This window comes from Malurus melanocephalus, unplaced genomic scaffold (assembly GCF_030028575.1).
Source record: "Malurus melanocephalus ecotype Western Australia unplaced genomic scaffold, MMel_1.1 scaffold_170, whole genome shotgun sequence".
NCBI lineage: Eukaryota > Metazoa > Chordata > Aves > Passeriformes > Maluridae > Malurus > Malurus melanocephalus.
In genome coordinates, this window is record NW_026623402.1 from 1,372,801 (window position 1) to 1,388,904 (window position 16,104).

General features: G+C 50.9%; 1 protein-coding gene across 6 annotated transcripts in view; it reads right to left on the reverse strand.

Moving 5' to 3' along the window:
- ANKS3 (ankyrin repeat and sterile alpha motif domain containing 3) overlaps nucleotides 1–14,444 on the reverse strand; it is a 17,939-nt gene extending 3,495 nt beyond the window's left edge. Inside the window, exons 1-17 of one of the 6 annotated variants that reach the window (XM_057372425.1) lie at nucleotides 14,394–14,444; nucleotides 9,580–9,680; nucleotides 9,278–9,453; nucleotides 8,689–8,887; nucleotides 8,373–8,494; nucleotides 7,622–7,703; nucleotides 6,783–6,918; nucleotides 6,322–6,480; nucleotides 5,544–5,669; nucleotides 4,997–5,109; nucleotides 4,526–4,693; nucleotides 4,002–4,126; nucleotides 3,608–3,749; nucleotides 2,887–3,059; nucleotides 1,607–1,722; nucleotides 598–681; nucleotides 47–142 (exon numbers count right to left, since the gene is read on the reverse strand). In XM_057372425.1, the coding sequence (XP_057228408.1) occupies nucleotides 60–142; nucleotides 598–681; nucleotides 1,607–1,722; nucleotides 2,887–3,059; nucleotides 3,608–3,749; nucleotides 4,002–4,126; nucleotides 4,526–4,693; nucleotides 4,997–5,109; nucleotides 5,544–5,669; nucleotides 6,322–6,480; nucleotides 6,783–6,918; nucleotides 7,622–7,703; nucleotides 8,373–8,494; nucleotides 8,689–8,887; nucleotides 9,278–9,447 (1,998 nt within the window). In that variant the 5' untranslated portion in view covers nucleotides 9,448–9,453; nucleotides 9,580–9,680; nucleotides 14,394–14,444 and the 3' untranslated portion in view covers nucleotides 47–59. The other 5 variants (XM_057372427.1, XM_057372424.1, XM_057372426.1 and 2 more) reach the window with 5 other exon arrangements.
- Nucleotides 14,445–16,104: the final 1,660 nt, after the last annotated feature.

A 16,104-nucleotide genomic window follows, 5' to 3' on the forward strand; every position in this document is an offset into this window, starting at 1 on the left:
TCAGTGCCACAGCCTGTCTCTGGTCAGGGCAGTTGTTCCCACTCACCGTCCTGGCTTGGTTAAGGCTCTGGCCAGCTCTGCCCACTCTGCCCCAGGGCTTGGAGCCTTTGGAGGTTTTGAGTCACAGTCTGCAGAGCTTTTCCTGAGGACAAAGCAAAAGGAAAAATCAGCATTAGGAATGGGCCAGGAAGCAGGAAAGAACAGGCTGCACTTAGTCACTGCTGTCCTGCTTGCTTGCTCTGTAAACAGGGTGTCTCTACTCTCTGCCTGCTGCTTGGATGAGTTCCTGTCACCAGGAGAGCAAGACACAGGTTTTGGGAACCATTTCCCCAGCAGCTCTCATCCCTGAGCAGGAGATGCAGGGGCCACCACCYGCCATCTCTCAGCCCGGACCTCTCACCAGGGGATGATGCAGAGCCCAAGATCTGCAGCCAGAATAAATTGCCAGCACCCACTTGAAAGCCTGRAGACTTCCYTGAACGAGCAGGGATTGTTGGGTCYATCCCAACCACCTCTYCAGACCACCAAACCTCCACCCACCCATGTCTCCCCCAGCACAAGAGCCCCTCCACACAGGCAGAGTCCTTCCCACCTTACCCATCTCTCCTACACACTCCTCCAGCACAGCTGACAGCTCAGGCAAGCTCAGGCACTTCAGGGAAGGTGGCCACCCTTCCAGCACTGCAAGGACAGGGACACAGTCAATCCATCTGCATGCTCCCTGGGACAGAGCACTCAAGGACTACACGGTGCTGGGAAGCAGGTCCAGCCCAAGTGGTTCCAGGTAGGAATCACACTGCAAAAAGGCTGCAACTGCCCATGCCAAACAGCAATTTTCTGGCAATTCTACCACTTAGGAATTTGTTTTTATATTGGCTGGGTTATTTAAGAGAATCTCAAAGGGATTAAGTGTAGAGGACAGAAATCAATAGGAACTCTACCTGCCTCACTTCTAAGACACAGGCAGCAAAGACCATGTCACAKGCAGCAAGATCAGAGAACCTCAGAACCATGGAATGGTGTGGGTTGGAAGRGACCTTAAAGCCCATCCAGTTCCACCCCYTGCCATGGACAGGGACACCTTCCACTACCTCAGGTTGTTCCTCCTCAGGAAGTTCCCTCCAACCTGGCCTTGGACACTTCCAGGGATCATTTACCAACTCCCAGGGATAAGGAGCTGCTGATCAGGCCTGCCCAGCCATACACATGGGTTTGTCCCAGGGATCCAAATGCACAGTCCTCCCAACTGGGTTAGGGAACCAACCATCTCTTGTGCTTCAGACCCTGCTCCAGTGCACAGGGTGGTGACACCCAAGGTGCAGCCACAGGCCCCTGCAGCAGGACTGTCACTGGGGCCTGTGCTCCAGCCCGGTATTCTTAGCCATAAACACCTGCCAGACCCCATAACTTCCCACTTGCTGAGGACCCCTGCAAGTAAAACTCTGAATGCACCTAGAGATTTAAATGCTTCCCCAAGCAAGAATTTTTACATTTAGTATTTGAGTTTGGCTGCCCATCCATTCCCAACTGGCAGACTTCATCCTTTTAGCAAATAAAGACAAGCAAGGCTCTCTTGTCCCCCTGTGCAGCTGGAGCTGCTGCTCACCTGGGCGCTCCCAAGGCCGCTGGCTCTCCCTGGTGCCGTGCTGCTCCTGCGTGTCCGGTGTTCCATCGCTCGCCTGCTCCGGGGCCATCCGGGCCGACAGCTCCGCCTGGCAGCTCCTGCCAAGCACAGCACAGCTGTCAGCAGGGCACAGGGCCACCCTGGCAGCGACACTGCACACTCCTACAGCCTGCAGTACCTGTGGGGGTGCCCAGGCAGCGCCTCTAAGGCCCTGGGGTACAACCTGCTCCTTGCTGCTTCCCGGGAAGAGGAAGAGGTGCCCCCGCCCAAGGTCGGGGTGCTGGCACTGCTCAGCTCCCAGCCACTGCTCCCCATCTCCAGCTACACCAGCTGTGCCCTGTTSACAGAGGAGCTGCGGGGGGACAAGACAAGGAGGGGCCGAGTGAGCAGCAAGAAGCCCAAGCCAGGGGCTGTGCATGGTCTGTGTGAGAATCAAACCTGATCCACGTTTTCTAGTGGGCAAAGGAAATAATCTCAGGACAGGCATGAAGGGCCCCCAAGTTCTCTGGCTCTCATCACCATGTTATCAATTCAAGCAAAGAATGCTCAGAGCATGGCAGGGCCCTTCTACACAAACCTCAGCTCCTCAGTCAGGGGGAAAAGCCAAGCTCCACCCCTCGCAGTAGAAATACTGCCCTGCTGTCCTTGTGGATCCAGCTTCAATTCACCCTGGCTTGGCAACCAGCAGACCCCACTCCCTTTGGGCCAGGATCCATAAGTAGCAGGATTTATGCCACTTTCAGGGATGACGCTGTTCTATCAGTGCACAGGGGCTGTGACAGGAATCCAGCTGGGGCAGAGAGAAAAACACCCCAAGGGCAATCAAAAGAGTGTAAGGAGATGGGGCAGAGCAGGTTTTTTCTGACAGGTATCAGAGTTGCAAAAAAAGTACTCTTCACCTGCAAGATACTGCACGTCCTTTGACAGGGTATGGAAGTGAAAAACTCCTTTTTGTATTCACCTGATCACCAGGTTACACCCTGGGCACTGGGTAAGCACCAAACCTCAGCCTTTTGGCCATTTCTAACTGACATGGGAACACCCAGAACCCCCAAAAACTCAGCTTGYGCATCTCACCAAAGCTCCACCTGTGCTCCTGTGGGTGTGGCCTTCCACTAGGGAAAGTCAGGCAGGACCCAAAATGTGCTCAGAAGCCAGGTGGGCTCTCCTGCCTCACCCTGAGCATCACCTGTAAAACTGCCAATACGACCCCCAGTCCCCTCTCTGAGCAGCCTCAGTGCCATCTTCTGGGAATGACTCACTTGATCTGATCCAGCAGGACTCCTGCATCCTTGGTGATGGCCTGAGCCTCTCTGAGCTGGCACTGGATGGCATTCCAGGTCTCATCCCGCTCCATCAAACAGCTCTCAGCCACTGCACGCAGCTTCTGCTCCTGGCACACCTGGCCCTTCATCACCTCCACCTCTTCACACCTCTGCAGCAGAGCACACGGGGGGTGAAGCTGGGAATACTGAACATCTCACAAGTGATGCTCTGACATCTCCCTGGAATCCACATAATTTTAATGCCTTAGGCAGCCAGAATGTTCCTTTCCAGTGCGAAAGGAAGCTGGGTAAGATTTGTACACTGGTTCCCTTCACACCAAGCCCAGCCCCACAGTCACAATTCCCCCTTTGTCTGCATTTACAAAGATAGCCATTAATCCAAATTTCCYGAACCAACACAAGTCTGTTCGTTGATGGCTGCACAACTTCACCATGAAAGTGCCACTGCTGGGCAAGAGTAGGGATTTAACTCCTGCCCCTGGCTCCTMTGGTTCTCTTATGGTTGCATGGGAAACAGACACAAAGGAGCACAAAAGATGAGGAGTGGACAATCTGTATTTGTGGTGTACTTGACACTAAGTGCGTCCACTACTAGTTATGGCCTTGGGTGAAGGGAAAAACATCAGGCCCAACAAAAATACAGCCCTGATCACTTCCTGCAGRGTGTAGGGCCCTGAGGAGCTCCCAGCAGCCTCACCTTGTGCAGCTGGATGGCCAATTCCTGCATCTCCGCCTCCAGCCGATCAGCGTAGGCCAACTCCAGGGCATCACTGGGCGGGCGTGCACTGCTGTGCCAGCGTGCAATGGCAGAGGTCATCTTCCTCTTGGGGCCAAACAGCCTGGGGGATGSAACCAAAACGGGTCAAGCCCTGCCCCGCCTGTCCCTAAGCCCAGTGGGATGGCATGAGCAACTCTGCAGCCTCCTGGTCTCTCCAAGGCATGCCAGCAGCAGCAGCGTGGTACAGMCAAGGACTACAAACAAGGCTGTGTGGGAAGCAGCCAGAAGAGAGCAGCACTCCCCAGCTAAACCTTCCTGACCMGCTGGACATGGTTTGTAAGGGAAAKCTGGCAAGGACAGGGCACACACTCACGTGATGCCGATTTCCTTCAGGTCACTCTCCGTGAGGGTCAGGAAGATGCGGAGGTCCACATCCTGCTCCTCAAACACCTGCAGGTACTTCAGGCACCCAATCTCCTCCAGGAACGTTGCCAGGTCCTGCAGCCCATCCCAAACAAATTTTTCGATACCCTCACAAAAAGAGCTTCATCATTCCTTTTAATCATAAATATCTGCTTCCTCAGGCTGCTGTAACACCTTCTTGGGTTCCAGCAGCCACAACTTCCCGTGGCTTCCTGCCCTTCTCCACAGTCACCAGGCCTGGCATCTCCTAACAAGTGCAGAGACTTCCTACCCACTGCCAGTTTTGGAGCACACCCACAAGTCTCAAGGGAACCCCTCCAACACCTCAGCAAACAGCTCCTGTACAATAAATTGCCATTTTACAAGCATTTAAGTTTGGGCAGAGGTTTGGAATCCAAGGTGCTTTGGTGACCTTGGAAAAGTCTCCCATGCCTGGCACATGACAGAGCCTTCAGGACAAGTGTGTGTGGTTACCTGGGGCCCTGTGTAGGCTGGAGGCTCAGGAAGGACCAGGTGCTGGCTGGAGCACCCAGCCTTTCCCAAGCAGTGGCTCCACTGGCTGTCACTGTTGCTGTAGCGGGTCTTGCCCTTAAAGCTCTTGGCTTGTTTCCGACTCGGGGGGCTGTTGGCATGGTCAGAGTCCTGGAAAAGAAAAAAAACACCCACAAAATGGAAAGATGATCAGACAGATGTCAGGATCACTGGGGCTAACAAGGTCAGACTCCCCCAAGACCTAAAAGCTCTTCTGTACTTCAGCCCTAGAGCTGCCTTGAACGACATGAGCTGTGAGTAACCTCCAGCCTCTTCCCCTTCTTTGGTTTTCGTGTCCCTGTATTGTGCCTTTTGTCACTTTGGTCCTACACCCTCCCATGGGAGCAGAGTCACCCAAGGGCGACAGSACTGCCCAAGCTGAAGGCAGAACAAGAAAAACAGAAGACCCCACACCTCATTGCTTTCCAAGGAGCCTTCACTGCTGASTCCTGGGACTCTGATCAGGCATTCACTGCTGCTGCTGCTGCTYCTGATGGTTGCCAAGTTGYTGGAGGAAACACTATCCTCTGGAGAAGAAAAATATATAATTTAAGTTCAACTTTGTTACACGCTGATTTTGCTACACAACTGCCAGCAAAACCTCCTAGAGGTGTAAAGGAAAGGGAAACCCAGAGCAAGACTTCACCTGCAGCACTCAGGATACAAAAGAGCCCTGAGGCAGAGACACCACATCTGATCCCCAGCACTTATCTTTCCCCAAGTCTATTTGTACCAGACACCACTGGAGCCAGCCTTGCTCCATATTCTTCCCACCCTCCTTCAGACTATGTGTACAAATTGATTAAATCACTAAGCTTGATCTTCTGTATCCAGATCATCCCAGCTTTCCTTCAGGGGAGATACTCCAATCTCAGCATCTCAGGTGGAGAGAAAAGCAAGTCCTGGACTCCCAGCCAGGTGTGCACTGCAGGCTTGACCATTCCCTGAGCCAGTGACTTACCCCTGCTGCTGGTGCTCTCCACGTCCTGCTCGTTAATGGGGGAGGTGACATCCCTGTACCGGATGTCCCCTGACTCACAGCTGCCATCAGCACTGAAGGTAACGTAGCCMTGAGGGGGGACCTGCTCTGTGTGCAACAGGAGGGGAGAACAGASATTAGGATGGAAGTTATCAGGGACGATCCTGCAGAAAATGTAACCTCTCAAGGATTTGAAAATAATCAAAATGAGTTATTAGAAACCTCTCAACTGGAAGGTTTCATCCTGAAAAACACAGTGAAAACCTGAGGAATGCAGATTCCTGCAGTTCCCTCATAAGATCCCACAGAAAATGTGATCATCTTTCTTCGGGTCTATTGCAAAGGGTTTGTAATCACAGTTTTTAGCAGCATTTCAAACATCAGGGAAACCAAACTCACAAGTTCACTTTCATGATCAATGATTCCTTGGCTATTGTGACCACCTCCTCTGTCATCAGCTTGAGRAGGGCTCTCACACTTTTAAGACTGCCTCAAAAAGGGAAACCAAACCGTTCTCGAGTCAGAGGAACAGTAATTGAGGTGAGAGCAGAAAAGTGTCCCACTCATCAATACCCAGCCTAGACAAAAGAGCTCAAGGGGGTTTCTTTCTAAACCTTGCATGACAGTGTTCAGTATCTTTTTTCTCTACAAACAACACATGAATGCCAAAGAAAGAGAAAAAATGGGCAGCAGAAATAGCTGCAGTGCATTTGAGGCCCTGAATGAGGGGACTGTCTCTCAGGCTCCAAACTCCTCTCACCATAGCGAGACTGCTTCTTTCCCCCAATTCCAACCGCTGTGATCTTGGCCAAGGCCTGGGGCCCCTCRTGGATGCTGGGACCTTTGGTCCTACGAGCAGGTCTCTGTCTCTGGGGAGCAGAACATGATTCATCTGAGGAACTCAGCTCTTCATATTTCCCTGTAGTTCAAACACAGGTTGTTAGCAGCACAGGAAGTAATTTGCCTGCTTTACTTGCTACTGGTCCTATAAATGTAGTGGAAAGGAAAAAGAAAATGTTAAAGAGCGAGGGTAAAAGAGCTAAACTAGATCAGAAAAGGGCCAGCAGACAAGAGCTGTTGGATCCATGCCTCTTCCACCCTCAAAAGGCTGGAATTTCTGGGATAGAGMAGCTAGCACTACCCCATACACACAGTGTGACACACTTTCAAACATCTCACTTCAAGGTTCCACGTTAAAAACACAACTCAAACATCTGTTACCTGGACCTCTGCAGAAGACCTTGGGCACTGGRGCTGCATGCAAATCTATCAGCCCCACAATCTTGGTGTGGCCACACTTCATGGCCAGAGTCCTTGCTGTRGCTCCAGTGTTATCTCTGACATCTGCCTTCACTCCCTGCAGAAGAAACACCTGCTTAACTGCACATGGCAAAGAGCACTATAAAAAATAAATACGTATATAAAAAACCTCCAAGGATTGTCTTAACTCCTCCATCAGCAACAGAAGCTCACCTATGACAGACAATTCCAGCTCCACTAATACCCTGGATGCCTTTGTAATCATCTACAGTCTCTCCAATCCCTGAATGCCAAAAAGCACGCGCATATGGCTCTTGTGCATTGCCATTAGGAACTGGTTTGTTTGATCTGAGAAGTGTTTTGTACTGCTGCCTCCTTCTGGCAAGAAGATGGACAAGTTAAAGGGGATTAAAATCAAATTGTGTAAGAGCCCTGCATGYTCACAAGCTTTTGGATGTCCACTAGCCTGAGCATGCAAGCGTGTAAACACAATAGAAAAATTACAGCTTCAGTTATTTTTTAATTCAGTCATTATTCAGTTAAATCTGGCCAGTCAGACCTCAGTCCAATCCCTGCAACACCAGTGTAAAATCAAAGAGCCAGCCTGCAGGAAGCGGATACTTTGGAAACAGTCCTGGAAGTCCAGGACTTCAGATGTGACTGACATCAAGGAGCAAAYGTAAACAAGGTCTGGTAAAAACAAACACTGTAAAAAAGGTCTGGTGTCAAACTTGTGGCAGTTCCTCTGAGGGCTGGAACCAGAGACTTTCAGCCACACACAGAACTGTCAGGACACTTACATGATTGAGAAGGTACTGCACAATTATCTCATGGCCAGAGGCAGCTGCTTCCATCAGAGGTGTGTATCCATAYACTGGCTCCCTAGAGAGAGAACAAACACATGGACTGGGAGAATCACAGCTGAACTGTGCTGCAGTTTTGCCATGCCCTAGGAGAGCATCTCCAACAGCAACCTTTGCTGATCACAGACTCTACCATGTACTGGCTGTCCTGCTGTAAAACTCCCTTGGGAGATTCAGTGTTGCTCAACTGGGCGCACATTAACAGATTACTCTTCCAGCTGCAGATCTGCCTTTAAGAGCCCAAATCAGTTTTGCAGGAGCTAATAAAGCAAGAACCTCTTGTTGCCCTCAGGCGATTCCATGTGCATAAATGTGTGGCAGTCCCCAAGGCATGGGAATGCAGGGCACACTTTAAAAACCGACCTGAACTCTGAGTATAYAAAATAATCAATAGAAAGACTCATGAAATACACTTGAGTTCAGAAGGTGTCAGTGTTTAGCTGGTAATTAAACAAGCAGTAAATCTAATTTCCCTTAATCTTAGTTTAATAAACAGTGACAGCATGGGCAGACTTCAACTCAGTCTGCAGGTCACCTGTCCTTGTAACAGCTATGTCACACATCCTAAGGTACAGAGGGAAGATAAAAGCAGGTGTCTGTCAGAGTGTGCTCATCTGCCAGCTGTTGCTTTCACATCTGAATGAGAAATGACAATGAAATKACAAAGAAATAACAAATTCCTCCTYACTTGCAGTTGGCATTTGCTCCGTTCTCCAGTAAGAACTTGACCATCTGCTGGTGCCCGGCACTGGTGCAGTGGAACAARGCAGTCCAGCCATGGATGTCCTTCATCTCCAGCTCTGCCCCTTGCTGCAAGAGAACGGACAATGTTCTTTACTGCACCTGCTGCTCAGGCTGTCAGCCACTGCTGGGACACCGGGAGTTTAAATCTCTGCATGACACTGAACTCAAAACAGAACACAAGGTGGCAACTTGTGGATAATCCCACCCTGAGCATTGAAACCACGAGCTGGGGYTTTACCTGCTTTTTGTGGGATACACACCTGTAGAAGGAAGTAGGCAACACTCTCATTGCCACAGCTGGAGGCCAGCATGAGGGGAGTCTGCCCTTCAGGGGTGGGGATGTTGACATTCACTCCCGCTTCCAGCAGCAGGTGCACAATGTTGTCGTGGCCGATGTAGGAAGCGTACATGAGTGGGGTCCAGCCCCCACAGTTCCTCTGGTTCAAATCCAGATCTCCACTAAGGAACAGAAAAGAAATCACATGAACTACTGTACTGGAACTGTGGCTCATAGCTGGCTCTGACAGACCCTTGTTACCAACCAGCACAGACGCCTGCATGGGAATTTCAATCAACTCCAGAACAACTGCCACCAAATCACAGAATGGTCTGGGGTGGAAGGGACCTTAAAGGCCACCTCATTCCACCCCCTGCCATGGGCTGAGACACCTCCCACTAAAAYACTAAGGAGGTAATTTTTATCAGCAGATTTGCCCCATGAAACTTTGTGCCCAGAACCCTTAGGGAGTCCCAGCGATGCGTCCCCGTTGCCCTGAGCAGTGCAGCAGCAGTGACAACCACCCCTGCAGCAGGTGGCACCACAGCTGTGCCCTCCCCAGCCCCTCTCACCGCTGGATGCACTCCTGCACCACTTCGTACTGCCCGACGGAGGAGGCCGTGTGCAGGTCCAGCGGCACATCCAGCTCCTCATGGCAGATCAAGTGCCCGACCCCGTGCCACATGGACAGGCTGCGGCTCAGCAGCTCCGACTCGCTGGCTTCGTCACTCAGCTCTGACATCCCGCCCTGAGGAGCCAAAGCAGAGCACAGCAGTCAGCTGCTGACCCCTGTTTGCCACAGAATTACCACTCCAAGGTGTCACAGGCTGGGAAGGTGAGACCTGCTCAGATGTGTGGGGCTTGAAATTCCTACCTCGACTTTGATTGACTCCTCAGCCCGAGGCAATAACAGYTGCTGAGAAGATTTTGCTGGAAGTTCTCTCTTGCTGCAGGGAACTCTGGGATTCCAATACACTAGAAAAATAAAAGGCAATAATGCTAAAACGCACATCTTTCAAATATCATTTTAAGATTCYAGAAGCAGTGGCTTTATTTCCTCCCTGCCTAATCCAAACATGCCTAAGGCAGCTTTGAATAACCTGGGCAAGAAAAGACTAAACATCTATTTAAGAGCTGAAGGCAAGCTTAGTGTTATACAAAAGGAGGCAATTCTTGTTTTGTGTGTTTTATAATGTAGGGAGAGAATTAAGAATTCATGGGTCAGACATTCCTGTTCTTCTACATCTGTCTTGCATTACAGGATGACCCTGATTAAATTAAGACACAGTCATTAATAATGACAACTGCCCAMTGCTCCCAAAAGCAGGCAGTGTGGTGAAGAGGGTGTACACTCTACTGTCATCAGGTTGTAAGCAGATTGTTTCTACCATTTATTGTGTCAGCCCTTCAGCAGAAGCCCAGCCCCACCTCTGTGAATCCTGGAAATGCTGGAACATTGGGAGCAGCAGCACACCCCCTATCCTGCAGACACAACTTAATTACACAGCTCCTCCAGCTCCAGGACTGCCTGAAAGGTTTATCCCAGCCCCAGCCTTAGGGAGCAATTGCACATTAATCATTTGAACCACTTGGGAGAGTGTTYTTTTTTGGCACTCCATGAAGGGCTGCTCAGCACAGCTGCACGCAGCAGCTGAGGGCTCCAKCTGCAGCTCCAGGACACAGAATCCAGCCCCCACCAGGGAATCCCAGAATGGCTCAGGTTGGAAGGCACCACTGGGCATCAAGCTCCGTGCTCAAGCAGGGTCCTCTGARCACATTACACAGGGCTGTATCCAGGTGGGCTTTGAGTATCTCCAGGGAAGGAGATCCAYAGCCTCTCTGGGCAGCTTGTTCCAGGTAATCCCATGGGAATTGCTTTCYCCCTTCCTGTAGTCCCACTATACAGCACTTCTGGGGTGTGCCTGGGTCTCTCTATACAAGCTAAGCCAATGTAAAGTCCTTTTTCTTCATGATAACTTTTTGCCAGTTTAATTCCTCAGATTGAATCATTCTAGAGTCAGGCAAATGTCAAATTTGGCATTGGTGAGGAATGAAAGAGAGTAGGAACAGGCTTTTCAGCAGCAGTTGCTCTTCAGATTCCCTCAACTGTAACATTTCAAAACCATACTCCTGTTTTCTGAACTGGGAGTCTTGGCCTTGCAAGCACCTGCCACTTTTCTTATAACATAAGAAAACACCTTTAACTCCCACCTCTTCACTCCCTACCTGGATCCTTTCTTCACACCTTCCTTTTTTCCCTCTACTTCATCCTCAGCTTGTTAAGACTACAAAAGCACCATCTATTCAACTTCATCAGCTGGTAATAAATTATGCCTTTCTTAGAATATCTGTAAAAGCACCAACTCACATTAGGCAACCTAGAGGCCTCAGACAAGAATACACAGAGCACAAGTGAAAGGCCAGAACACCTCACAATCAAAACACAATGAGATTTAAGTGGATCATAAGAGGGAAAGTAGGAGTTTCWCACTAAAACAGATTAAAAGCTGCCCCAGGAAGGCCAAAAGGCAGTGAAAGGAGAACGTTCTTGGCAACTTGTGGAAGCTCATTCAGGTGCAAGTGAAGCTCGTTATTCTCTGCAGCCCTTCTTGTTAATTGGGTACACTAATTACAAACCACACAGGTTTTGGTCTTTGCCAGAAATCAGCCCCAGTCAGGCACAAGTTACCAACACATGCTTGGTGASGTGATCCACAGTTAACAAGGCAAAAATGACAAGACAGAACATCCAGAACATTCATCCTCACTCCTACCTTCCCTGTGCTCAGCCTACATCTTTGCTATTTTTATTTTCTAAATGCTCTCAGATTTCCCCTCAGACTGAACTTTAGCAGGATGTCAGCTCTGCAGGCACCTGAGGACAGCTGCTCACATTCCACASGACAACAACAAAAGTGATCTGAGCCCTCAGGACTGAAATGCAATACCTGGGTGAAACAAAATTGGGGTTGTCTCRTCCAAAGACAAGATGCCTGGAGGGGACATGTGACAGCAACCTCAAATACATAATAAYCCATAATATCATGGAATCCCAGAATGGTTTGSGTTTAAAGGGACCTCAAAGCSCATCTCMTTCCACCCCTGCCATGGGCAGGGGCACCTTCCACAATCCCAGGTTGCTCCAAGCCCTGTCCAGCCTGGCCTTGGACACTTCCAGGGCCAGGGCAGGCACAACAGGACCTRTCAGGGTCAAGTTATAGCATGGAACATTTTAGATAAAGCCCACAAAAATCCCTGTAAAAGTAAACACAGGAGTACTGAGGGAGACTGGGTTGCTAAGAATAAGTTTAACAAAGATCTGAAYATTACAGGCTGTTCCCCTACTTTGGGGCAAAGTGACCAAGTTCACACTGGTTAGAGAGCTCCCYCAGTTCTGCTTGTCCTGGTTTCAGCTGGGATAGAGTTCATTTGCTTCCCAGCAGCTGGCACAGTCTGTTTTGGATTTAGGATGAGAAGAATGTTGGCATCTCATCCTAACACTGATGTTTTGATTGCTGCTATGCAGCACTTACCCTAAATCAAGGACTTTCCAGCTTCCCATGCTTGGCCAGCAGGGAGGTGCCCAAGAAGCCGGGGTGGGGGAGAGCTGACTCAAACTGGCCAGAGGGATATTCCATTCCACAGAACACCAGTATATGGACTGGGGAGGTTTGTTGGGAGGGGTCAATCACTGCCTGGATGTGGGATTTAAATCAGTCATTAGGTGGTGAGTAACCAAGTCGTGTATCACATGTTCTCTTTGGATTTTTTTTGGTCATTATTGTTATTAACCATCATTATATTTTACTCTGCTTCAATAATTAAATTGTTTTTACCTCAAACCATGAGGTTTTTTTACTTTCTTTACTGATTCTTCTCCTTATCCCACTGGTTCGGCACAGGGAAAAGCAGAAGCCTGGTACTTGGTAATCGGCTGGGGTCAAGCCATGACACCTTGCGAGGCCTCTGTTATTATTATTATTAAATTTAATCTATCAGCACTCAGCTATTTATTAGGATCAGAGCTCTACAGTGCTGGGGCTCAGAACAGACAGCAAACCCCAGAATTCAGAGTTTGCTGTTTGAACAAACCAGAARGCAAAGAAAAAATAAACCATAAACACTTACAATGAAAGCTGTGAAAAAAACCACCTCAGAGCCACACTAAAATGAATGGGAGGTGATTTGAGGAGCAGCCAGCCCCCAACACACAACAAATCCAACACTGMCCATTAATCACCCTCACCAGGCACTGCTCAGCTCCAAGCTCTGCTCAGTTCACTGTCTCACATCCCCTCCCACAAGCACAGGTGACATCCACATGYGTCCTTCTGTCCCAAAATAGGGACACCCAAGGCAGCACAAATGTGGAGGCGGCTGGAGGCTCCAACTGAGCCATCAAGCTGACAACAGAGAGTCAYGGAATATTCTGAGTTGGAAGTGAYTCACAAGGATCRTRRRTCCAACCCTGSYCCTGCACAGRCCCCCCAACAATCCCACCCTGTGCATCCCTGGCAGCGCTGYCCAAACGCTCCTGGAGCTGTGGCAGCCTCGGGGCCGGGACCATTCCCTGGGGAGCCTGGGCAGTGCCAGCACCCTCTGGGGACAGAAGAACCTTTCCCTGATCTCCARCCTGACCCTGCCCTGSCCCAGCTCCAGCCATKCCCTGGTCCTGTCCCTGTCCCAGAGCAGASGYTGGAGCTGTYCCTCAGGAGGAGCTGCAGACCCCGCTGAGCTCTGCCCTCCTGTTCCTCCCAGTGAACAAACCCAGTGCCCTCAGCTGCTCCTCAGCYGCTTCTYCATGCCCTTTGGACATCATCCAACAGCTTTAGACCCTTCTGATATCGTGGTTGCCCTCAGAAACATGGTCCCCTTCTGCTCCTGACTTAGCTCTATTTCCACTAAATCCAGCAATAATTTATTGGAGGGACTAAAAAGCCTTTGTTACATCCCCGTTTAGGTACAATTTTTACCAGCTCAGCCACACCAACAAGAGCCAGAACATCTCATTTTTGCACTGTAATCTGCTGACACAAATCACAGCTGCAGAAACCACATCAGGCTCCAGAGRTATGTGAGAGAAAACATTCCTGGACCCACAACACTCGGGTTCAATCCTACACACGTCTGTTGAAAATACACYCAGCTCTTCATCTTTTAATGCCTGGACTCAATGATCTTAAAGGTCCTTTCCAACCTGAGMGATTCCACCACGAGCCTGTCACTCTCAGGCACGTTAAAGACATCAAACAACCTCAGAAAAACAAGAGAAGAGGTACAAAAGCACTTGAGCAGCCCAAATAGGGAGCACATTTCCCACAGCAGCGGCTGTGCTCGCCAAGGCAGCCGGACACGGCACCCGAAAGGCTCGGGGGCTCTGCCCGGGCACGCTCCGGTCACACAACGACGCACCTGAGGCGGAGCAGGCACAGTTGGAGCCGCCAAAGCGGCCGCTGCACGGCTGTTACCGAACGCCTCACRGCAAAACGGCTCCGGGGGCGTTATCACCGCACCTGCCTCTCGCGGCCCTGCTGGCAACGCGGCCTCAGCATCGCACACTTCAGCCACGGGGCAGAAGCGCTGCGGCCGTGGGYCCMCCGAGGSCGGGGAGTGCCCGGGAGCAGCCCCAGAGGTGAATGCCACCGCTGCGATCCCCAGTGCCGCCGTCCCGGCCCCGCCGCCCCTCACCTGCGCCCCGGTGAGCGCCGCCGCCGGAACCAGTCCCGCCCGCGCAAAGCATRCCGGGAGCACCCCGCCTTCCCCAGCTGCGGACTACAACACCCGAGAGCCCCCGCGGCGCCGGGCCAATGGGAGAAGGCCGTGCGAGGGGGCGGGGCGAAGGGCAGCCAATGGGGTTGTGGCTGGCTGTTGTAGCGGCCCCGCAGCGCTGCCCCCGCGCCCCGCGCTCGTCCCGGTGCTGCCCGTTCGCTGTGCCCGCCGTGCGGCCCGGCCCGGCGCTGAGCGGGGCGGTGGGCGCTGTGAGTGAGGGGAGCGGAGCGGGGCGGGGYCGGGGGCCCGGGAGCCGCGTTGCCATGGGGACGGTGCGCGTGCGCGGCGCGGCCGCCATGGAGGGGCTGTGAGGCGAGGGGATCCTTGTCCCGGTGCTGTCACTCGCGGCTACGGTGGCTCAGCCCCGAAGCCAAGCTCTGTCTCCCACCATTGCCGGTGTCTTCTCCGCTTCTCCTTCCCAGTGAGGGGGGTGTGACAGCAATCGTCAGTGCYGGTGACACGGAGAAGCTCAGGGTTTCAAGTCTCAATTAGAACCATGGAGTCGTTAAGGCTGGAAAAAACCTGCAAGATCATCCAGTCCAGCCTTCGACCTAACATCCCCATGCCCAAGCTCTCCAGAACGTGCCTGTTGAGTTACTGCTAACAAGTGTTTTGAACACTTGCTCCCACAGCAGAGGCTGCATTAGCTGACTGATGAGTCAGAGCCAGTGTAACATCCACAACCTTGGGATATTTATCTCTGAATCTGGCAGATGGAGCCATACCAGGCAGTTTGTTTTATCCCCACGGGGCTCCTCTTGCCCTTGGCAAGCTCTGCTCAGTGTCAGGGCACTGTATTCCAGATGTGGGGATTTCCCTCCTCTTCACCTAAATCAGACTCCGGTGTTGTCTCACACCAATAAAACCGCCATAGATACRGCCTGTAAAGTATTTACAGAGCCAGTTTGCAAGTTTTAAACTTCCCAAGGCATAAATTGAGTTTAACTTCATGTTTTGAGGAGTGTTACTGGCCAATACAAATAACAGTGCCAGCGTTATCCCTTGAACAGTTATTTCAGTCCTGATCAACACAAGAGTCACCACCTCCAATGGTCCTTGTGGGTCTCTTCCAGCTGTAGGTATTCTGTGAAACTTCTGAACCAGAAATCATTTACTTTCATGTTTGACTGCCTAGAAAACCATGTGATTGTAGCATAAAATGTAAAGGTTTTCTGTGTGGACAATTATCTGACCTCTTAGTTCAGCTACAGTTCCTATTGTGTTGTCTGAACTGCTCCTGGACATCAAGGAACAGGAGGAAAGAGTCCACATTAGAAACACTTTCAGAGGTCAAAATCCACGAATGTGCCTATTCTTAACCAATTTTTTTGGTATAAATTCCAGTGAAATCATACATAAACATTACCTGTGTGGAAGGCTCCCTGCCCATGGCAGGGGGGTGGAACAAGATGGTCTTTAAGCTCCATTCCAACCCAAASCATTATGAGATTCTATGACTTTGTGATCATTTTATCTGTCCTTTGAGTAGTGAGGAGAGGAATGTGAGGGAGATAGGGAACAGGAGTCGATCCAGCTGAGAACAGAGATGTCAGCCTGCCTTTGCTGTGCTCCTGCCCCCTCCATGCAGGCAGAACATGGGAACATGCTTGGAGAGGACAGTTATGGCAGT